Below are 25,040 nucleotides of genomic sequence, written 5' to 3' on the forward strand. Positions count from 1 at the left end.
CACTGCATAGTCACTAGCATCGCACATCAGCTCAAAAGGCTCCTTCCAATCCGGTACAATCATGATGGGTGTTGTGATCAACGTCGTCTTGATCTTCTCAAAGGCCTGCAAACAGTCATCATCAAATATGAATGTAGAATCTTTTTCAAGCAAATTGCAATGGGGTTTTGTGATTTTAGAAAAATCTTTGATGAAACGCCTATAGAACTCCGCATGGCCTAAGAAACTTCGGATGCCCTTGATATTCTTTGGAGGTGGAAGCTTCTCAATGGAAACCACTTTGGCTCGATCCACCTCTAATCCATTTGATGACAATTTATGCCCAAGGACAATGCCTTCTTGAACCATAAAGTGGCATTTCTCCCAATTAAGAACCAGGTTCTTTTCTTGGCACCTCTGTAAAACAAGAGAAAGATTATGCAAGTACTGATCAAACGAAGAACCAAATACTGAAAAATCATCCATAAATATTTTCATCACATCCTCCACCATATCTGCAAAATTTGCCATCAGGCATCGCTGGAAAGTCGCCGGAGCATTACACAAGCCAAAAGGCATCCTCCTGAAAGCAAACGTTCCATAGGGACACGTAAAAGTAGTTTTCTCCTGATCCTTCGGTGCAATAGCAATTTGATTATAGCCTGAATAACCATCTAAGAAACAGTAGTAGCAATAACCAGCAAGTCTATCAAGCATTTGATCAATGAAAGGAAATGGAAAATGATCCTTACGAGTAGCTTTGTTCAACTTCCTATAATCTATACAAACTCGCCAGCCAGTTACTGTCCGTGTGGAGATTAACTCATTATTTTCATTTTTAACCATTGTAATCCCACCTTTCTTAGGCACCATTTGAACAGGAGACACTCAATTACTATCAAAAGTAGCATATATCACACCCGCATTTAACAATTTTAAGACTTCTTTCTTAACAACTTCTTTCATAGCGGGATTCAACCGCCTCTGATGGTCAACATAAGGAGTATAAGACTCTTTCATCAAAATTTTATGCAAGCAGATTGTTGGACTTATACCCTTAATATCAGAAATTGACCATCCAAAGGCAGTTTTAAAATTTCGCAAGACTCTCAACAACTTATCCTTTTCGTCCTCAGACAGATGAGTAGAAATAATAACAGGATAAGTAGAATTCTCACCAAGGAATGCATAACATAAATGTGCAGGAAACTCTTTAAGATCATGAGTTTCAGCAGATACCTCCGGTGCATTATTTTCCAATGCTGCAGATTCCTTAGTACTCACAATTTTTTCTTTATGAGCTCCGTCAAGGAATGCTTCTTATTCATGGCTCTCCCAATCATATTCCTTATCAAATGCCGATTCCGCTACCAAACATCTTTCTAGTGGATCATTGATTCCTGCACATGAAAAAGGAGTATGAGAATAAATAACTTCAATACTTTTACATGTACTTACCTCGTTTGGTCCCCTCATAGTGTGGTAAATGTTGAAAATCACAGCTTCACCACCAACACGAAGTGTGAGCTCGCCCTTGTTGACATCTATTAGCGCTCGTGCACTAGCTAAAAAGGGTCTCCCAAAAATCAAGGGATCTTTTTCATCCTCATCCATGTCCAAAATCACAAAGCCTGCTGGAAATATGAACTTGTCAACCTTCACCAAAACATCCTCCACAATACCCCGTGGGTATGTGATACTTCGATCGGCTAGCTGTAACGTGATGGTGGTCGCTCTGACTTCCCCAAGCTCCAAAGTCCTATAAACAGAAAAAGGCATCAAATTTATACTTGCTCCTAAATCACATAAAGCCCTATTGACTTTTGAACCACCAATAAAACAAGGAATAGTGAAACTCCCTGGATCCTTAAGCTTTTGTGGCAACTTTTTCTGCAAGATTGCGCTGCACTCCTCTGTCAGATTCACCACCTCATTATCTTGCAATCTTCTCTTTTTAAACATCACATCTTTGATGAACTTAGCATAGTTAGACATTTGTTCCAAGGAATCTGCAAACGAAATATTGAGATGTATCTTCTTGAAGATGTCTAGGAACTTGGAAAACTGCTCATCAAGTGCTTTCTTCTTGAACCGCTGTGGGTAAGGAAGTTGTGGCTTGTACATTGGTTTGGATTCAGATTCTTTCTTGGGCTCCTCAACAATGATTTCTTCAACCACTGGTTCTTCAACTTCCTTTGCTTTGCTCTGATCCTTAGCCTCTAACTTCTTACCACTTCTTAACTCCACCGCTTTGCATTGCTCTTTTGGATTCACTTCAGTATTACTAGGAAACTGCCCTTGATTTTGATCCTTTAAAGCATTTTCAAGCTGCCCAATCTGTGTTTCCATGGATTTCATCATATCCCCCAAACTGCACATATGTGTCTCCATGTTGTCCATTCGATTCTCAGTCCTCGAAATCCTTATGTTAGATTCATTGACATATGTAGCGACAACATCCTCCAAATAAGCCTTTCCTTCACCCTTGTTTGTATTGAATCCCGGGGGGGGATTCAACACATTTTTGTTGTTGGCATAGGAGAAATTCTCATGGTTACGTAAACTAGGATGATAAGTATTGGGCAGAGGGTTACCTCGATAATTTCCATAGCCTCTGGGATTTATATATTGAGCTTCCTCAGGTGGATGAGATTATTCTATGGCAACCGACACACCTGATGGATCTGTTACACTCACATTATTCAATGCAGCAACTTGTGTAGTCAACGCAGATAATTGTTCAGTGATGGAAGTAAGAGGATCAACACTGTACACTCCCTTCTTGACTCTCATACGTTCAGATGGCCATTGATAACTATTGATAGTCTTTTGTTCCAGCATCTCATAGGCCTGAATGGGGTCCTTGGAAAATATGGTACCATCAGCAGCAGAGTCCACGGACATTCTTGTAGGCATGTTTAACCCATTGTAGAAAAGCTCGATTTCTTCCCCATCTGCAAAATTATGATTAGGACAATGCCTCAACAAATCTTTATACCTTTCCCATGCCTCATATAGTTGTTCTAAATCATGTTGATGAAAGGTGCTGATCTCAATCTTCAATTGAGTGGATTTGGCCGTTGGAAAATACTTCGCTAAAAATTTCACAGTCATGTCCTCCAAAGTAGTTATGCTTCCTAACGATAATGACTGCAACTAGCTCCGTGCCTTATCCCTGAGAGAAAAAGGAAACAAGCGTAAACGTATAATATCCTCAAAAACACCATTCATTTTTATCGTATCAGTAATTTCCAGGAAAGTGCGCAAGTGTAAGTGAGGATCAGCTCTGGCACTTCCATTGAACTGGTTCTGCTGAACCATGTTGATTAATGCCGGCTTCAACTCAAAGTTGTTGGCATTTATCGTCCCTCGAGAGATTCCAGAATAGTGAGTCTGGATCGTCGGACTGAAATGATCTCTGATTGGTACCAAGGGAATTTCATTAACATTTTCTTGAGCCATGTTTTGTGGTTCTCTCCTCACTATTCTCAAAGCACGTGCAGTTCGTTAGACCTCTGGATCAAAGAGTAAAGAATTCGCGCTTTGATATCTTCGCATAAACTGCAGTTTAAGAACAACAGCAATTTATTAGTAACTTAAAATAAATTAAATAAAAGCTCTAAATTAAAACCTAGACTAATTGGTAACAAGACTAAACAAAATCAAAAATTACTTCCCAGAAATGGCGCCAAAAACTTGTTGCGAAATTTACGCTCGCAAGCGCACGGTTGTCAAGTTTTAGTAAAGAATGAGTAGAGTGTCGATCCCACGAGGAGTAAAATTGATAATTATTAAGTACTTGTAATTAAAATAGTCCTAATTTTATTTAGAACATTAAACTTATAGATTTGCAAACAATTTAAATAAATTAATGAAGTTTATAAGCACACGCACACACAATCCTTAAGAGATAATTAAGAAGAGAAAATGGTCTAGAGGTTTGATTTCACCTGGTCTCGAAAATATTCATTTCTAATTAATATAATTTCATGAATTTCTTTCAATTAATAACCAAGAACACATAAATTATACTATTTCCCTCTCCCGAGTAGTAAATAGAATGTATCAACCACATATCAATTCTAATATTCCTATTAAAAATCTACTTGTAGTGATATGTGTAAAACAATGTTCTTTCAATGCTCTATTAAATTTATAAACTCTCCCGAGACATATAAACATTTAATAGTGTGAATTCTATTGATCCTATTCAAAATTTCCTCTCCCGAGTGTCGGATTCTAAATAAATATAACTAATCGATTTATGGCCAGTAAATTGAAAAGACATGAAATTATAGAAACACAATTGATCTACGAGAAAATCAATTCAATGAAATAAAAAATTCATAAATATGTCTTGACCAAGCTACATCAACCTCTAGACTTAAAAAGTTTAGTTCATCGCAAAATTCAAACACAACCAAATCATGTTTAAGATGTAAAACATAATTCAACAATCAAACGAAATCAAAAAAAATGAGATAAAAAATTCGTGAGCTTTCTTCCGTGTTCGGTTGAAAAGCTCTGTCTTCGTTCCAAGCAATCTTCAATTCTCGAGCTCTCAAAATTCTCCCGAAGTGTTTTTCTCAAAATTCTTGTGTATATGTGACGGCTGATAGACCTTTCGATTCCTTCAATTCCTTTTTTATATCATCCTTAGAAGCCAACCAATTAACCCTACGATGCAGACTCAAAACTTTCCAAAATTCTTTTTTTTTTTTCATACACGAACAGGCGCAAAAGCGCTCATTATCACGTGCAGATGCGTAGACTCTTTCCTTTAACGATTCTTCATCGGCGCAGATGCGCCTCCAACCTCTGCAGCTGCGCCTCAAGCATAATTCTTCAACGGTGCAAATGCACCTCTCTCATAGCGCAGTTGCGCTTGTTCAATTCCAATTCTCTATTTTTTCACGCAGAGTTCCCATCCTTGCGATGCAGCTGCGCGTCTCAATCTTCACTTTTCTAGAATTTCCCGCAGACGCGCAATGGTCAAATCAGCTGCGCCATTCACTTCCTTAATTTCTCTCATACTCTGTTTAAAATTCTTCACAATTTCTTCTTTTCTCCAACAAATTACAATTCTCCTACACAAACATAAACAACAACTAAAACGCATAAATCCGCTCAAAACACATCATAACTCAGTTAAAATCATAAATAATTAAAGTGTATAAAATACACTTATCACCCATCCAGTATCTCGGATAACTCCTATCACAAGGAAACCTTAATCATAACCCTGATGACAATCCCTATCCATCGCTGGTAAAAATCTGTCTACCTACTAGATCGATCCATCTAGCAGTATCCCATAGACAAAAACTATCTGCTTGGATTACACGCTCGTCAAGGAAATCCCTCCAATGACTGGTCCGCACGGCAGAAACCAAACCAATATCTCTGACACACCAGACGATACATACGCATTGATATCAAACCTGATATCTAATCCAAGGTCATACCCTGTCGTGACTGTTACCAAAACTCTAGACTGAGTAGCCTCCCCACCGCCGATCCTGAATCACGAAGGCTCCCAGGTAACCTCTGAAGTACAAATACTCCCAGAGTAGCACTGGCATAGGGTCGCACCCCATCACGTCTAGTCATGGTCATAGTCCGCAACTCTTGGCATATACTCGACCTGGCCTCCTGATGAAAACTCCTCATCATGAAGTCTCAACCTACGAAGGTTAACATACTACTGTTCTAAGGAAACAACCTAGAACAAAGTCCAATGTTCCAAACCGAACAATATTCCCATGCCTCCAGATGAATCACCTCATCACTGGCACTAACTCAGCCTAATGACTAACTAGGTCAATCCTAGGAAAATCCTAGGCTAACCACAAGTCAAACAGTTACAGCTGGCTTACTCAAAACCCATGAGCTACAATAGTTGAACACTAATCAACTAGAACAATGCCAATCTTAGCAAAATCACTTGCAATAATTCATAATTGCTGGATAATTAATACATGTATCATTACTTCAAGTTATGTACAACTTCTTTATTACAATCTCATGTAATACATACATTATTCAAAATACAATGAAAATGTACAACCATTAACTTGAAATGATACAACCAAACTATGATGATTCATTACAACTGAAATATTTTTTACAACTACAACAATACAGTATTTAAAACCATCGTACTAGTCTTAGTTTCTTTGAGCATGAAACTTCTAATCGACACGTCCATCAATGCAAGAGTAATCTTGCCCAATATCTCTCGGCATCTCGTCCTGCCACGAATTATGGATAAATAACTCGAGCTCGATAACCAGCTATGCTTTGCATCAGTGCCTGTCAGTCGACCTCTTCTTCTTACGATCTACCGTCAGCGTTCTTCTTGTATTCATATTGTGGGGACCTCGGGGTTGCTAATCAATTCTTGGGGCAATTAATAATTAATAAAAAATTAATCAAACAATAAAGGAATATTAAAACCAAGAGCAAAAAAAAAAATTTAAATCAACACCTCGCTCGATCGGGTAAACTCACCCGATCGAGCGAGCTTAAAACCATCAGCTCTCGGGTTTCAAGTTTTCCAGGCCGCGCTCGATCCCACGAACTCATCCGATCGAGCGGGCTTCAAAATCAATTTTTGTTTTTGATAAAATCACATGTCGCGCTCGATCCTACGAGTTCATGCGATTGAGCGTGCGTGCCCTGTTCAAAAATCTGCAGATTTCTTTTGCTGTCACAACATGGAACATGGCATAATTCATCATCAAACATGGATTCTAACACATGTTATAAAATCTGGAAACATGCATAAATACATGTAGTAAGTTCCTAGCATCAAGCCATGCGATTATTACATCAAACTAGTCGTTCAAAAAGCGATAAACGACACAACTATAACGATTCTCAAAAGTGTACTTCAAACCACAATATTCTAACATGTTTGATGCTTCTAAAACTTCTAACTTCAGCTAAAACCTGAGTCCTCACGTGCTAAACTCTCTCCCAAGCTGTCAATGTTGTCTTTGACTAGCTCCTGCACCACCTGTTGTTATGCACACATACAAAATAAAAATCAGCCGGATAAACTCCGATGAAAATATAATTCCCAGTATAAAAGACATATACATGCGTTCAAATATAAACATGTCAACTCTATCCATTTCAATTCAAAGATAGAGTAATATAATGCATATATCAATTCAACACATATCAATCAAGACTTCAAATCAAACGATTTATATAGCGCGCTATCAAGAATTGATTCATCTCAACTCATTGCCATCAAGATTCGTATCCGATCTTGACATGGATATCCATCTATCGTAGTCGTCTCAAACTAGAAAATAAGATCGCCTCAGATCTTGACATAGAATCAATTCAATATAATATCATATCATAATCATATCGACTCAAACTCAAAGATCCGCTACCTGTGATGGATCGACAATAACATCATCGAGTTCTAACTCAAGAACAAGTAAATAAACAAGTATGTGATTTGTTTGGGATAACTCAAGAAGCGTCATTCTTGAGTATCTAAATTCCTGACTCTCGATGTCATCTTATACCTTTCGTTTTGTTGATTCGTCGTTGCTTCAAATCTGAGCAACCTACATCAAAAGATATCAATCCATTCTGCTCAAGTTTTTCTCCTTCAATCTTCAAGTGAAATAACTCCATCCTTGAGCTATTCGATCTCATTTCCCAAATGCTAAAGTCTTGAGTCCGAATCTTTTCTTTACAAATCTGAAATATAGCATATCAAGATATTTATATCAGCTAAGAACTCACATAAAAATCTGTTCAATCACATCTCAAACTTCAACACAAAACTAGTTGCAAACTTTGCTCAATTCTTGGCCGATTTGAAATTTAGCTTCTCGAACTCGAAACATTCAAATATAATCTGATAGGAAGTGTAAATATGCTGCATATATCAGCAATCAACTCCTATCTAACTTAGCGCAAGTAATCTAAACTCAAACTTGATCAAAGTCTTGAACCGACGACATAACGGAATAAAATTGGTAACCGAAACAATTATCGAACTCAAACTAATCTATCATTCATAACAGTTTCATATACCTCTTAAACCAGCAAAATATCATCAAATACAACACAATCCAGAAGCTATACAAGTCGACTTATATGCTAGAAATCATAAGAGTTGCAAACGATATCCATACTTCAATCCGGTTCCGAATATACAAGATGTATAAGCTTAAGAACAAGTATTCATACCCAATTCTGATTTCTTCAACTTCAAACTTTCAAAACATGTTGGAAAGAAGATAACACTTACATCAAATCGAAGCTCTTTGTGCGAGGATCGCAATGCAACTCTCGGAATTGAAATTGGATAGCCGAATCAAAAGATATCGGCGTTTGAAAGATGGAAAATGAACTAAGGTCCTCCTCTCTCATCTCTCGGTTTTCTTGGCTGATAGGGATGACCCTTCTGATGAAGTTTTAAGCCTCTTACACGTATAAAGGGCCACTTGCAAGGAAGTTGCATTTTGGTCCCTCAACTTTGGCCTATTTGCAAACTAGTCCCCGAACAAGTGATTTAATACAATTTCAATCCTAAATAATTTAAGAATAATAGAATTTAAATCTAAACTCCATATATTCTGAAATTAAATAATCTCGGATCAAAATTAAATAATTTCGGACATTGTCGCATTTTAGTCCTTGAACTTCTCTATATTTGCAAATTGATCCCTGCTCGGATTTCACCATCGAATTAAATCCTCTTTCATTTTCGGAACTCGGAATTTAATTCTTAAATTCCATAAATATTCAATTCAAATATTTCCATATTTTAATTTACAAATCTCGAAATTTAAATCTCAAAATCCGTAAATTCTCAAATTAAATATTTTCAGCTCGGAAATTAAATCTCTAATTTTCATAAATTATCCAATTGATATTTTCCCAAAATTCGGAATTTAAATATCAATGACGTAATTAAGAACTTAATCTTTCAGGGCCTTACAATTCCTCCCCTCTAAGGAATGATTTCGTCCTCGAAATCACACTTAACCGGTCTATCAAATCTGATAAAATGGAGGATTATCTGAAGTAATTCTCACTTCAATCATCTATATCAGACTCCTTCTATCACCTCATTATCTCTTTCCAGTCTATCTCTTCATTCTGTGTCTATTTTCTTTTGTACTTTTGCTCAGTCAAGGATCTATCACATATTCGATGTAGCTCAGAATCATATCAGACTCTGTCTTGACTGATTAAAATACATAGGAAGAACATCACTGATACTTCCTTAATATAGACACATAGAACAAATCAGATCTTCTTGGGTTGAAGTACGATCAATTCTGTTAATGGGACCCTCAACTCTGTCTAACATCGTAGACAGTGTAATTCATTTTCGATGATGACATATTTCTTCTGCTATCTTGTTCTAGAAAGAACATATATCAAGTCTATATTGTCATCCTACTCACAGCTTCAAGATCAGTATCCCTTCTTCATTTCATTGCTGTGTGTTGTAAATATCTTTTCGGATATCTTTTCTTCTTCAAGTTTCTGATCACTTATGCAATCATATTAATTTCATTCTTCAGTAATCACTAAATGATGTCACATTTGAACTGTTCCTTTTCTAAATTACATCATTATCAATTATTCAAATTAGCTCAAAGGCTGATCGACCTCATCTGAATACAGTTCACAGATACAAATGTAGCTGATGTTCTTTAGCTGAAATTAAGATCAAGGATCATGTCTCATGTATCACACAATTCATACTAGATAGAGTATACATCAATGAGTGAGATTATCATCTCCGGATTAATACTCATGAGAATCCATTATCAGATCATATCTGGAATCTCTTTCAAAAGAAAACGATGCTTCAGAACAAATATGTCTCGCTGAACATTCTGTTTCAGCTTTAAAATCATTCAATTATCAACTTTATCTAATTTGTTCTGTCGTAATCTATACAATTCAGTCTTCACATCCTGTATTTTTCTCAAACCATATCGGGTCTAACATGTGATACTTCAAAAATTCTATCTCAATACAAAGAATTTCTGATTTTCTTCTCATCTCATAATTCAAATCATTATCTCTATATCTCTCAACTAGCTGTCACAAGAATTATCATCATCAAGTGGCAAATCAATCAAATAGTATCGAATAGATACTATAGTTCTGAGCATTTCCTCGAAATTCTGGATAGTCATCTCAGACAATCCAGCGATCAAAGATGGTACAATGCAATCACATTCAACCAAATACTCAGAATTCAAAAAAATCAGTGCCACAATCTATCAAATAAACTTATAGTCTCGATCTTGACCATAGATTGCAATCAATTCCTGAAATCTCATAACATCAGTATCTTCTTCACATCTAGTTACTCATATCTATATCACATCTAATACAGCACATTCTTGAATTTGTCGAAATATACTCTACTTCAAATCGCAAACTCATGACGATTCGAGTAATGAGAAACGAAAAAAAATCTTTCGAATAGTTTCTCATATGTCGACTCGACAGTTGCTAATATGTTTCATAGATTATCTGATCTCTTCTTTTCTACTTCATTTATTGTCAATTGAAGTCTTGCACAGTCAATTCTGTCATATCTGTTTTCATTTTCTTTCATCAATACTGATTTCCCAATCATTCACACATGGTAGACACTTGAATGAATATTCATTCTGTGAACATGTTCTTTTTCACAATCTATATTCCATATCAAGAATATCGAGCACAATCAACAGATTATTCACTTCAATTCCATTCATTCTGATTCATTGTCTTATCTCACATCGTGATTTAGCATTCTTAATCAAATTCTACTCGTTTGATCTCATATCAATGTTGTTTAAGCTTCAAGTTGAGATTCATCAAACACTCAAATCGAGTAATGCTATCAGTCTCTATCAGTTACGAGCCAAAAATTTCAGTATATATGGAATCAATATATTCAACTGGATAAAAGATAGCATAACAATGGCCAATGAAATCGATTCGAAATCAAGAATCAGATAGCATCAAAGGACATTGATCAAAGTCGAATCGTCAAACTAAATAAATTCTGGGTGACAATCGTTGCTAAGTGAAAACAACTCACTTGCATTCAAAACCTCGAGGTGAACAAATAAAATTAAGGTTCGATAAATCAACGAATACGAGCCAAGGAAAAATAATCACATCGGTGATCCAAGTCCATATCAGTACTATTCCCAATATACCCCAAATCACGGTTGATAGCATGGCTTTACGATGAAATATCTACACACACTGATCAATTAGGACACCGTCCTAAGGCATATTCAGATAGTACAAAAGGAACTCCAGATTACCAGAAAGAATTCAAATTAAATTATTCAATTATTCAAAGTTCACCTCCTTTCATATCAATGTCCAGAATTAGGATTTATTACTCGAATAGCAAGAAGCTTCAAAATTAAGATCATGCAATTTATCAATGAACCAATAGCATGCGAATCAAGAAGTGCATGCATCAAATATCGTCAATAATTAAAGGAAGGCTCAACTGTAACTGAATTCACTATTGTTCTTTACATCAATCGTCGTTACTTAAGTTAGGCATCAAAATTCATTTTCTCATTCTTGAGAAGTAGAGGAGAAACATATCAGATTCATTCTCCCATTTCATTCACTATCTTTTCGAGTCATTACAGCTCATATATTTCCATGTAAAACTCAATCGTAGCATCCGTCATGGAAAAGCAATATCACATATTCACTACATTTCAATCCATTTCAACTAGCTTTCACCTGGTTTGATGCTAGTATGCATTTCTCAAGATTCAATCAATTTAACATAAGCAACTCATCTCAGAGCTAAGTAGCTAAACAAAATCTGTATCTCCATCATCATACTGCTATAAGCATCTAGCATAATCTCAAGGACATCGTAAATTGAATGTCTTACCGAAATATATCTCAATGGTGAACAAAAGAGATAAGTCGATTCATTTATTCAGGATAAAATGTTGCAAATCGCTAGCTTTGGTCTCTGAGTATTTTATAAACCATTCCAAAGCCTACAACTTATGCCTGAATGAATCAATTCAAAAGAATAGAAATTCCATTGAAAGTTGGCAGAGTCTTACCATCTCTTGAAATGCTGTCAACTTATGACATTCTCCATATCGAGGAGTTATCATTATGCTAGAGATTCGAGGTTTTCGAATAAAATCAAGTCTAGTATTGCTAATCAGCAAACTACTAATTATTACCTCAATTCCAGCTTAATAAATTCTCGAAGCTGATAGAGCAGCTCCCTCGATATAGGATGGTCTCGTGTCATCTCAATCTCATGACAGCAATAGCCAAAAGTCTCTTCCACTTATCCTTCAGGTTTATGGCAAATGCATTGCCATTTTCATGAGCTGAACCTGCAGTCAATCTCAGACAAATATCCACAATTTGTATGCCATAGTCAAGGTATACATCACTTAATCAGGTTGTACAATTTCCTAATCATTCATTGTATTGTCTGACAACGTCGCATATCTGTTCTTCAACGTGTTCAGCAAACAGAGTAAATCAATAGGAGTTACGTTTCATTTCTCAATTCCCCTAACTCCTACATTGCAATTCAATGCAGTGATTTCCGTAATTCAAAATCATATTTGTTTTCTTCTCATATAGAAAATTTAGCAAATGTATCAACTCGATATGGTGATCAACATCATACTCCTCTCCTCATCAGCTTACCTCTGATCAAGACTCGGTTCTGATGTCTGAAGACCAATACACATGCTTCCACTCGATTCATAGATTCAGGTAAGCATGTAAGGTCAAAGAATTCAAGTATACCTGCTTCCAATCACTTCAGATATTCAGGTAGCATGTGCAAGTTCAATATTAAAACATACTTTTCAACTGCAACACAGTATCATGTGCTAAGTTCACAATTACGAAAGCATGTATCATACTAGCAATTAAAGCATGTAATTCAACATGTAAATAAATCATCTCATGCTAGTATACAACATAAGCAAGGAAGAACACTCAATCTACCCCACTCACTAATCTTCTATCTTAGTCCATAATTTTCTCGCTCTGATACCAATTGTTGTGGGGATCTCGGGGTTGCTAATCAATTCTTGGGGCAATTAATAATGAATGAACAATTAATTAAACAATAAAGGAATATTAAATCCAAGAGCAAAATTTTTTTTTGTTAAAATCAACACCTCGCTCGATCGGGTAAACTCACCCGATCGAGCGAGCTTAAAACCATCAGCTCTCGGGTTTCAAGTTTTCCAGGCCGCGCTCGATCCCACGAACTCATCCGATCGAGCGGGCTTCAAAATCAATTTCTGTGTTTGATAAAATCACATGCCGCGCTCGATCCTACGAGTTCATGCGATTGAGCATGCGTGCCCTGTTCAAAAATCTGCAGATTTCTTTTGCTGTCACAACATGGAACATGGCATAATTCATCATCAAACATGGATTCTAACACATGTTGTAAAATCTGGAAACATGCATACATACATGTAGTAAGTTCCTAGCATCAAGCCATGAGATTATTACATCAAACTAGTCGTTCAAAAAGCGATAAACGACAAAACTATAACGATTCTCAAAAGTGTACTTCAAACCACAATATTTTAACATGTTTGATGCTTCTAACTTCAGCTAAAACCTGAGTCCTCATGTGCTAAACTCTCTCCCAAGCTGTCAATGTCGTCTTTGACTAGCTCCTGCCCCACCTGTTGTTATGCACACATACAAAATAAAACTCAGCCGGATAAACTCCGGTGAGAATATAATTCCCAGTATAAAAGACATATACATGCGTTCAAATATAAACATGTCAACTCTATCCATTTCAATTCAAAGATAGAGTAATATGACGCATATATCAATTCAACACATATCAATCAAGACTTCATATCAGGACTTCAAATCAAACGATTTATATAGCGCGCTATCAAGAATTGATTCATCTCAACTCATTGCCATGAAGATTCGTATCCGATCTTGACATGGATATCCATCTATCGTAGTCGTCTCAGACTAGAAAATAAGATCGCCTCAGATCTTGGCATAGAATCAATTCAATATAATATCATATCATAATCATATCGACTCAAACTCAAAGATTCACTACCTGTAATGGATCGACAATAACATCATCCAGTTCTAACTCAAGAACAAGTAAATAAACAAGTATGTGATTTGTTTGGGATAACTCAAGAAGCGTCATTCTCGAGTATCTAAATCCCTGACTCTCGATGTCATCTTATACCTTTCGTTTCGTTGAGTCGTCGTTGCTTCAAATTTGAGCAACCTACATCAAAAGATATCAATCCATTCTGCTCAAGTTTTTCTCCTTCAATCTTCAAGTGAAATAACTCCATCCTTGAGCTATTCGATCTCATTTCCCAAACGCTAAAGTCTCGAGTCCGAATCGCTTCTTTAAAAATCTGAAATATATCATATCAAGATATTTATATCAGCTAAGAACTCACATAAAAATCTGTTCAATCAAATCTCAAACTTCAAGGCAAAACTAGTTGCAAACTTTGCTCAATTCTTGGCCGATTCGAAATTTAGCTTCTCGAACTCGAAACATTAAAATATAATCTGATAGTAAGTGTAAATATGCTGCATATATTAGCAATCAACTCCTATCTAACTCAGCTCAAGTAATCTAAACTCAAACTTGATCAAAGTCTTGAACCGACGGCATAACGGAATAAAATCGGTAACCGAAACAATTATCGAACTCAAACTAATCTATCATTCATAACAGTTTCATATACCTCTTAAACCAGCAAAATATCATCAAATACAACACAATCCAGAAGCTATACAAGTCAACTTATATGCTGGAAATCATAAGAGTTGCAAACGATATCCGTACTTCAATCCGGTTCCGAATATACAAGATGTATAAGCTTAAGAACAAGTATTCATACTCAATTCTGATTTCTTCAACTTCGAACTTTCAAAACATGTTGAAAAGAAGATAACACTTACATCAAATCGAAACTCTTCGTGCGAGGATCTCAACGCAACTCTCGGAATTGAAATTGGATAGCCGAATCAAAAGATATCGGCGTTTGAAAGATGGAAAATGAACTAAGGCCCTCCTCTTTCATCTCTCGGTTTTCTTGGCTGATAGGGATGACCCTTCTGATGAAGTTTTAAGCCTCTTACACGTATAAAGGGCCACTTTCAAGGAAATTGCATTTTGGTCCCTCAACTTTGACCTATTTGCAAACTAGTCCCCGGACAAGCGATTTAATTCAATTTAAATCCTAAATAATTTAAGAATATTAGAATTTAAATCTATCTAAACTCCATATATTCTCAAATTAAATAATCTCGGATCAAAATTAAATAATTTCGGATATTATCGCATTTTAGTCCTTGAACATCTCTATATTTGCAAATTGATCCCTGCTCGGATTTCACCGTCGAATTAAATCCTCTTTCATTCTTGGAACTCGGAATTTAATTCTTAAATTTCATAAATATTCAATTCAAATATTTTCATATTTTAATTTAAAAATCCCAGAATTTAAATCTCAAAATCCGTAAATTCTCAAATTAAATATTTTCAGCTCGAAAATTAAATCTCTAATTTTCATAAATTATCCAATTGATATTTTCCCAAAATTTGGAATTTAAATATCAATGACGTAATTAAGAACTTAATCTTTCATGGCCTTACACATATCATGCTTTTGAACATAAAATTTCTCGTGTGCCTACCGAAAGCATCTATACATGCATACCGGCAAAACCATGTTATGCATGAATTTAAAACCTTACCTTCGAAAAAAGTCATACCTTATACACTTGAGGCATTCCCTGGTGAAGGTATTTATGACAATCTCTCCAACTACGACTGAAGAATCTTAAGAGTAGCATCATCATGGAATGGACTGTACAGATGCAAACATCAAGTATGTCCCAATCAATCCTTTTCTACTGCCTCTGGCATCCGGTACTCGATCTAAAGCTAGAATCAACATGAGTAGAAATCTTGAAAACTCGGACACGATCTATCGCTCCTGTCCGCACTTGGTGGAATCCCATAAGCCAAATCTTTAAAACTCCTTCCGATGATGATAGTCTTCGGGCAATCTAATAGCCTCATCATTGTCTCTTTAAAGGTCTCATCAATCCTACAAGGATAACCCCAAAGTTTCATTACTATTTCCCAAGTCTCTTTGCATGCCGCTCTGATACCAATAAATGTAGCGACCCAATCCGGATTCACTATCTAATCAGAGTTAGAGCATAATTAAGCATGCATTTAAAATAAGTCGCTGCGAAAGACTTAAATAAAAACTGATCGGCACAATACAACCGGTAAAATAAACTAATATACAACCCAATAGAATTACAAATAATCCTAAGAGTAAAGACCTACAGCTAATCCTATTGTCTTCACTGGTCACTGGCTACTCCAAGCTCCTGGTGCTCAATCTTGCACATACACCTGCCCCGTTGAATGGGGTGTCCAGACATACAGAAAATACTGGATGTGAGCTCTAAGCTCAATACATAAGCAATGATATATATAATATATGCAGAACATAAGTGTATTTAAAATGAGGGTAAAAATAGTACTCAGAGGCGCCATGAATATAAAGGCAATATCGGATAGCAAGTCCGCGGTGCCGCTCCTATTTTCAGCTATCAACTATAGCGTCTGCCCCACCGTCGTGGTCGCTCCTAGTGATAGCAAAACCCAGGGCTGAGTGTCCCCAGACACGAATCCATAAGAAGTAACTCATCATCGATGGAAACTGTCTAGACTCACATCATACCAGATGCAGTCTACCGTAAAAACATGCATGTGCTAAAGCCGTAAAACATATAAACAAGTAGCACATACTTATGCAACACATATAATATATATCATGCTGGTCATCTCAGTCAGTACTTACGTACCTTACTACAGGTAGTCCTAGCAGTCACACCCTAGTTCCAAGCCTATCATCAACTCTACAATGCAAATACCCATGCATAATTCATTTAGCTCTAAAAGCCTTAACTAAGCTATTGCATACTCCTAAATAATTTAAGGAGACCATAGTTATACCTGCGTTCGTCGTCAGCCCACTGATGGCGACTATCCCACAACTAGGGGCACACCCCTGCTACAGCTCCACAGCCTTAAGCATGGCTCCACTACACGAGCACTGCTCCGCTACTATGTCAGACACTGTCTGACTATGCTAAAATATATTCCTTACTCCAACTCTAAAATAAGAGTACCCAAAGCCCTAAAATAGAGCCACGTGGGCGAAGGAGAGGAAGTTGGTGCGGCTAACAAATGAGCCTCTCGGTATTTTTATATAGGCAAAGGTTCGGACCGTCAGAACCTCACTTCTGACCGTCCGATCCTTGCATGAATGACAAGTGTCCCTGCCAGCACTTCAGACCGTCCGATCCTGCACTTCGGATCGTCCCGAAGTCACCTCTGTGATGTCACCGATGACATATTATATTGGGACAGCTGGGCGCACACGAACGGATCATCCGATCGGACTTCGGATCGTCTGAACTCCTCGGGGCCTCCGATCCTTGGCTCCGTTCACGTTCGGATCCTCCGAACACAGTTCGGATCGTCCAATCCTCCCGAACCTTCCCACCAATTTTGAGTGTCCTGGATTCATTTCTGAACTCCGTTAATTCATTTGGATATTCCTCAATCATGTTTTACCAAATCTAAACATGATCATATGATTAATTACTTCTTAATTATTAATTCTGGATATGGGTCACTACAAAACATCTACTCTCAAGAAAGCAGACCAACTTAGTAGCGACTCTATGTCGCTCTTTGTCAAGAAATTTAGCAAGTTCATGAGAAAGAATCAAAAAAATTTCCAGAGCACAAACAAATCCAGTTTCAGACGAAAAGAGTTAACCAATGATTATCAAGCTTGCTATAACTGTGGAAATAAATGACATTTCATAGCTGAATGCACGAAACTAAAGAAGGAAGAAATGAAAAATCTCACTAGAAGATCTCCAAAGAATAAAGAAAGAACTTCAAAAGAAAGAAAGAGCAAAAAACACTGATGGCAGAAGAGAACAGCAGCAAACGGGTTGAGCCAAATACAGAGTCATCTTTTTCAAAAACTTCTTCAAGTGAAAGGATGACGAAGCTGTCAAATGCTTGATGACAGGAGATGATTCAGAAATTCCAAAAGATGAAGAGGTATTTGACTTTACTTATTGTATATTTATTAATAATAATACATTTAATGTTTTTTTAGTACAATTTTACTTGGCATATGAAAAAGCTTATTTATATTCATTTTATTAAAAAATTTAATTTAATTTTCATAAGTTCTTGTGCCGCAATTTCTCTATTTTCTTAAGAAAAATATTTGTAAATTAAATTAACTAATATGTTTTATGAAAATTAAAGTTAGAATTTTTTATATTTTTAATTCAAACTTTTTTCAAATAAAACCATAATAATAATATTACTAAAACTAACTGTAATTTTTTTTTTTACTTTATATAGTCATATTAGCAATAATAAGACACTACTAATATTTATATTAATAGTGTAATGAATAAAACCAACTCTTAACTATTTTAGAAATTTAGTCAATTAGTTAATTTATGAAACATAAGAACAATTAATTAAATGGTATGAAACATAAGAATTTGAAGGCCTGAATGAAGGAATTTGTCTGAAAAAACAGCCGTGCCTTGGCATTTGGCATGCTTACAATCAAAATATGGAAGAGTCTCAAAGCTTAGTCCGGCCGATGGGAAACAAATTTCTCTGATCGAAGAATACACTAGTGGCCAACACAGAAGGTGATTTGATCTATCAGGGCAAAATACAGATGGAATAACAATTACAAGCAGATCACAAGAGTCCGAGAAAGAATAAGGAATACAAGGGACCGCAGAAAGATTGGACAGAATCAAGGAAGAAAAAACTTGATTGTAAATTCTTCTGTGTGAAGTAGAAGTAACGCTAGTATTGTAACTCTCATTCTTCTTTATCATTGAATAAACAAGGCAGCTAACTTTTCCTGTGGATGCAGGCCGTAACCAGCCGAACCTCGTAATTTTCTTGAGCCTCTGTTTTTTCTATTGAGTGAATTGAGAAACTGTGTGAATTGGTGGGCGCATTGAATCACTGAGAAACAAAAACAGATTTTAATAACGAATGCAAGAATAATTAAACTGCTCAACCATTGAAGAGAATAAACACATAGCCTAATCGTCCAAAAATCCGTCAATCCAGATTATATATGCAAAACTATCATCAACATAATGAACAAATATACTAAAAAAAGATGCTGGAGAACGCATAGCACACCATTCCATAAAGGGAGTGCCACCAACTGCATAATAAGGCTCAGAAAACATGCATCGACAGCCAACACCTTAGTGCCTGTACATAAAGGTGTGCTAGTCTGTTAGGGAATATATGTGTATGGGCTTTAATATATATTGGACGTAGGCCCAAGAGACTCAAGCCCATAGAAGTATCTAGACGCTTGAGAGAGAGCAATAAAATGTGGGAAACCTTCAAAGGAAAACAACCGAATGCCTAACAAACTACACTCCCCGCATTTTATTGCTCTCTCTCAGGCGTCTAGATACTTCTATGGGCTTGAGTCTCTTGGGCCTACGTCCAATACATATTAAAGCCCATACACATATAGTCCCTAACATAGTCAATGGCAGTGTCTTGGTTTTTTTCATTTTTGCATTAAAAGAAAGAATAAAAGTTTGAGCTACAGAAGAGACTTGCATACATGAAACAGAAAAGAACAACACCTGCTCGGGCCAGGAAACAGTGCTACATCTTCATTCCTCGTCAGAAGTCTCCATTCGTCTGATAACAACAAATGAGCAACCAAGCAGGGTATTCAGAGCAACAAAATACATCGCGCTCAAGTTCAGCTCAATTACGCAAGTCCGTGTAGCCAGAATAATTTATGATACTATCAGACATTGGAAAACCATCTTTATCAAGGCAGATTTTCCAAGGCTTTCTTTTCCCTTCATAGGAAACAATTCCATTGTGCAATACATAGATTGAAGTTCTCAGAATGAAGCTGATAACTTGGTGCATAGTTTATTCTTTTCCTCGGAGTATTATAATCACTATGGGCATAAAAGTTATAAAACCAATCTCGGTTGACTATTAGCAACCCAACAAAACACTTTATAATCCATCAAGAAAAAGTAGCACAATCTAATTCATACCATGTTAACAGTGGAAGAAGTATCACATTAAACAAAATGCTCCCTTTCCATCAAGGAAGCACTAACCAGATTATCTTAGGATGTGCTTGAATTGATGGATTTGAGATAATAGCGAATTCTTTGATTTGCTTGGATGAAAAACATTCTAGTGGATTTCAAATCCACACCACATCAGGTTATGAAATTTCATTTGAAATCCATCCATCAAAGTCATCCCCAAATCAAAATCGTCAATCCAAGTGCAAGCTTAAGGATTTCGGGAGCGGGAGCAAAAAAGATGTAAATAAGCAGTCCAAGACAGATATACATTGAAAGCTGAAATCATCCAGAAGTCCGTCGGGTTATATTACAAAGCTTTAAAAACAGAAATACATATCTAATTCTTAGTATTATTCGAGTCATCCTCCAAAACTACATTAATCTTCTCATAACTAAAATCCCCAGAATGAACCGTGCACTTTGCAGGGATTGTCAGGATTGTCTCCAAGCTATTTTCAAGTAATGCCCACAGGAAAAGAACAATTAATGCCAGCAGCGCCCCACATCCAATGATGAAGACCAATCCAGAAAGAAAACCCAAAGCGCAAATTCTTTTCTTTTGCTCCAATTTCTTCTCCTTTTGCTTGTGGGAGAATGCCCGAGGATCCAATGGCTGCGAATGAAGCCAGGACGGAACACTTCTTGTCCTGAACTTCCATGAATACACACAACTAGTCTGCGTGGTCTTTCCACTAGTTGAACTCAATCCCACAAAGACTTCTTCATTTTTCCACATATCACCCAAATCAATCCCATAAACCAATAGAGGATCATACGGCCTAGCACCACCAAATTTACCCAACCTAACCTCTATCTTTTTGGAGCTTGAATCGTAATCAACCCACGAATGCAACATCATCCCACTATTCAAAACCAAATTAACCGATGACGCATTTCTAGTTTTCACAGAATTAAGACTGCCCACATCAACGCCAACATGGTTTGCATTAACATCTCCCACATCCTCATCAACAAAAGTGTCGAACTCCACCCCAAGGAACCGCCTTTCCTCAAGAACCCCAAAACCTCCTTTCGAAAATCTCGACAACAGGCTTCTGGGCACTACCAAAAAGGCGAGGCCATCACCATTTTGAGGCGAGATCGAGAAGCTGAAGTCCGTGGAAAACGAAACTGGCTTTCTTGGCTTTGAGTATGAGCTGAAAAGCTTGATGGGCCTTCTCCGAAAAAGAAATCCAGAGCTCGTAGAAGAAATTCTCGGGTCGGTGAGCTGAACAAAAGAAGAGTCGTTCGCAAATTTGGCGTCACCTATGAGAACTGGATCGGAACCAAACTGGGGCTTGTCCGTGACTGAGAGAGCGAAATGGGGAGCTGAGAAGATGGCCACGAAGGTAATTAGACAGGGAATTGGGTAAATCGAGCGAGGCGTGGAGGTGGGTGAGTCAGATTTGAACATTTTTCCAGACTGACAGAAGTTAGGGTTTCTGTTCTTAGAGAATTTGGGGGAAAGGGAGTGAAGTAGTGCCGACACAAGTGTGTGCAAATGCTGACCACAGTAAAGTATTTCAACCGCCCTTTTAAGTTGAAGATGAGTAGATACTAGATATCACTAAAATATGAATCATAATTGAAGTATGCTATCCTTTTTTTAAAAAAAATATGGATAATACATTTAACGGTCCCTATGTCTTGGGATTTATTCTTGGTTCACTTAATTGATGTCGATTTAGAGTCTATAAAATTTTGTTTGGAAATTTGCGTAATTTTATAGAAGTCAAAATTTTTTATTAAATTCATAAAATTATATCATTTTAAAAAATCATTAAGATTCATTAAATTTTTAGATTGAATACGACTACGTTACTCTCCAAAATTTTTTAAGTAGGGCCAAAATATAGTCTTCGGCATTACCTTAGAGTTAAGGCTTCACTGTTTTATAATGTGAAAATTACAAATAATTTCTCTACAAATTGAACGAGATCCAACGATGTTGTGGCAAAACCGGGGTTCAGGCGTGGAAGTTGAATGAAGATTTCGGTTGGGACTAGCAAGTTCAGTTATCATTTTTAATAAACTGAATTTTGAGTTCGAGTAGTTCTCACAGAGATCAATATTTAACCAATAAGATATTTATTATTAAACTTAATCTAGATAAACAATTAAAGTGGGTGATAGGAATTATTAAACAAATTTCTAGTTTAACTAAAATGCTAAAAATATCTAATAAAGCAAGCTGAATGTCGGCAATTGATTGAGGACCAATCAAATAAACTCCGTTTTACGTAATTAAATAGCTAAACATGTTTAAAATGGTACACATGATTTAAGACGTGTTCTTACGATAAAACCAAGTGAAAAATCAACTCCAGGATGTTTGAAAATGGTCCGAGAAGTTGGGAACCCGAGTAGTTCGGGTCCATTCGAAGTAGTTCAAAAGCAAGGGGTTGAGTTCGGACCTTCCGAACTATAGCAGTTAACTGTTCAGTGGGTTGTCAAAAGAAGATTGACAAGTGATGATTTCAGACCTTCCGAAGGTGCGATCGGAGATTCCGAACTGCATGCGTAGTGAGTTGTCAAATTTTTGTTGGGACATGAAATGCATGTGCAATCGGAACTTCCGAGTGTGAGATCGGAGCTTCCGAAGACGATCAAAAATTTTGAAGTGAATATCGGAGCTCCCGATCAGTGGAGTTCAGACACATGGCAAACATGTAAGTTCGGAGCTTCCGAACTGCTTCTAAAAATAGGTCGTGAGTTTCTCGTAGTTGGTGTTTGTTTGTGGTATAATTTATACATAGTGTATATTTTGAGTTTTTTTGGCCATATTGTCGAGGGTCAGGCGATAGCGAGGTGCTATGGGGACTTTAGCGGAGTTGTGCTAGAATTTTGACATTAGAAATCAGTGGGCTAACGACGAAAAACTGTATATACTTGGATCCCTAATAGTTATTGGGAGTAATTATTAATCTGGTTAAGGCTTTTTGTTAAGTTATAGTGACATAGTATTCACTTGACTTGTTGGCTTGGACTATAAACAGTTGGGCTCCTAGACCAGTGAGTTGATGTACGTAAGTACAAACTGAGATAGTCAGCTATGTATGTATGATATGATTGATATTGTGAAGCTAAACTTCAATCTATAGCCTTCGGTGCACGGATGTGGTTCTTGACCCCATACAGGGTCCGTGTCTCCAACTTCTTGACTTTCCTTGACATGCTTCTATAATTCTTTGTTTTCGAGGAAAATTCCATAGTGGCACTGTGTTTTCAACTTTTAGTAAAACCTATAAATAATAAAAATATAACGATTTAAGTGCAAAACTCGGTATAAATATTCTACATAAGAACGAATATGAAAAAAATATAGTTCTAAATACGCTATAGGATTCGTGCCTATCAAACCCTTCACACTTATCCTTTGTTCGTCCTCGAACAAATCAAAAAAAGAACGGAGATGAAAATTATAAGTGATTTACAACACAAAGTGACATAATGAAAACCTCTCAATCTACCAAATCTCGTCAAACCTAGTCAAAAGATCATACTTCGAAAATCACAAGGTTTGCTTTCATTGCAATTCAAAACTCGAATAATAAATATAGAGGATCAACAAAATGAGACGTGTATAGTGTGAAAGTCATAACGTGTGCTAATAAATGATGTGAATAGTGTGAAGAGAATGGCCCACCCCCCACACTATTAAAATTTGCATTGTCCCCGGTGTAATGCCAAGAGAGAAAAAAATTATAAAAACATTAATAGAAAACACCTACGTGAAAATATATGAAAATGTGAACTTGGGAGAGACATCAGTAACCTACAAACGAACAACACCAAAATACCAGCAAAGATGCGTAAAACAGGAAAAACAAAAACACAAGCACGCAAATAATTTATCACAATAAATGAATCAACACAAAGAACTCACGTAACACACGACGGCATGCCAAGATGAGAGTAGAGCCAAATGATTTGGAAATTTAGGAAATTGACAGATGGATGTCGCGATCAAAAGAAAGGGTTGCTTAAAAAACAAATTTTTATTAAAAAAAATAATTCGTACAGACCCGAACCGGCTTCGTGTGGAGTTTGCACCAATTTTTTTTAAAAAAATTCGAAAAAGTACATACCCTGGATGGTGGTCCGTGCACCCCTCAGAATGGCTACATAAAATGGTCATCCCGTGCCATTTAATTTTCTGAACCCTATAAGTGTCTGTGCAATTTGTTAGGATCGAATACACTTGTCTTGGATCTTGATTGGATCCTCAACTGGTTGCTATTCCAGTTGTGAGTTCAGTTGTGGTTGAAAACTGGACTCTTGTATTCTCGTCTGTCAATGTTAATTGACCAACAAATGAATGCATGGAAAGAGACCAACTAACAGATTGAACAATTATCAAATGTCTTAAATCAACAGAAATAAAATGTTTGACTAAAATTGTAGTGACCCTGCATTGAATCACCTACTAACTGGCAACTATGGCATGCATTAATCTTAATTAAAACATAAGCACTTAACAAAGTAAAACTTGCGGAAACATAACTCATAATTTAAATAAAAACTTAATACAACTGTTCAAAGCCTTAATTTAGTAGTGATACAACCATATCGAAATAACCGAAATAAACAGTCATATGAAATTATACAACTATATTGAATCCTGCTGTATAAAATGTTCACTGATAACTCCTACTCCCTAGTCCTGCCTCGAACTCCATGCTCCATCCATCTGCGACATGCCCCGTGGAATGGGGTGTCTAAGATAATAACTATGACGTGAGCGACAAACGTCCAGTACATAAACATGAGTAGACATATCGTGATAACTGGTAATGGGTCATCTAAAATTCATGCTAATA

The 25,040-nt window shown here is 36.6% G+C and overlaps 1 protein-coding gene and 1 non-coding gene across 2 annotated transcripts; one reads left to right on the top strand and one right to left on the bottom strand.

The window, feature by feature from the left end:
• The first annotated feature begins 2,938 nt into the window (after positions 1-2,938).
• Positions 2,939-3,045, top strand: LOC140870209 (small nucleolar RNA R71). Its single transcript, XR_012147181.1, has one exon. It is a non-coding gene; the product is annotated as a small nucleolar RNA R71 (small nucleolar RNA).
• A 17,416-nt stretch (positions 3,046-20,461) lies between these two features.
• LOC140865948 (lectin-like protein LEC) lies at positions 20,462-21,733 on the bottom strand. The gene has a single exon (XM_073270789.1). The coding sequence runs from the start codon at positions 21,632-21,634 to the stop codon at positions 20,558-20,560; it is 1,077 nt and encodes a 358-aa protein (XP_073126890.1). The 5' UTR covers positions 21,635-21,733; the 3' UTR covers positions 20,462-20,557.
• Positions 21,734-25,040: the final 3,307 nt, after the last annotated feature.

Source organism: Henckelia pumila, chromosome 4, assembly GCF_033568475.1.
Source record: "Henckelia pumila isolate YLH828 chromosome 4, ASM3356847v2, whole genome shotgun sequence".
Taxonomy (NCBI): domain Eukaryota; kingdom Viridiplantae; phylum Streptophyta; class Magnoliopsida; order Lamiales; family Gesneriaceae; genus Henckelia; species Henckelia pumila.

What these genes read in the sequence shown, in the direction of transcription:
- LOC140865948 (XM_073270789.1), bottom strand. Translation starts at nt 21,634, where the DNA reads ATGTTCAAATCTGACTCACCCACCTCCACGCCTCGCTCGATTTACCCA.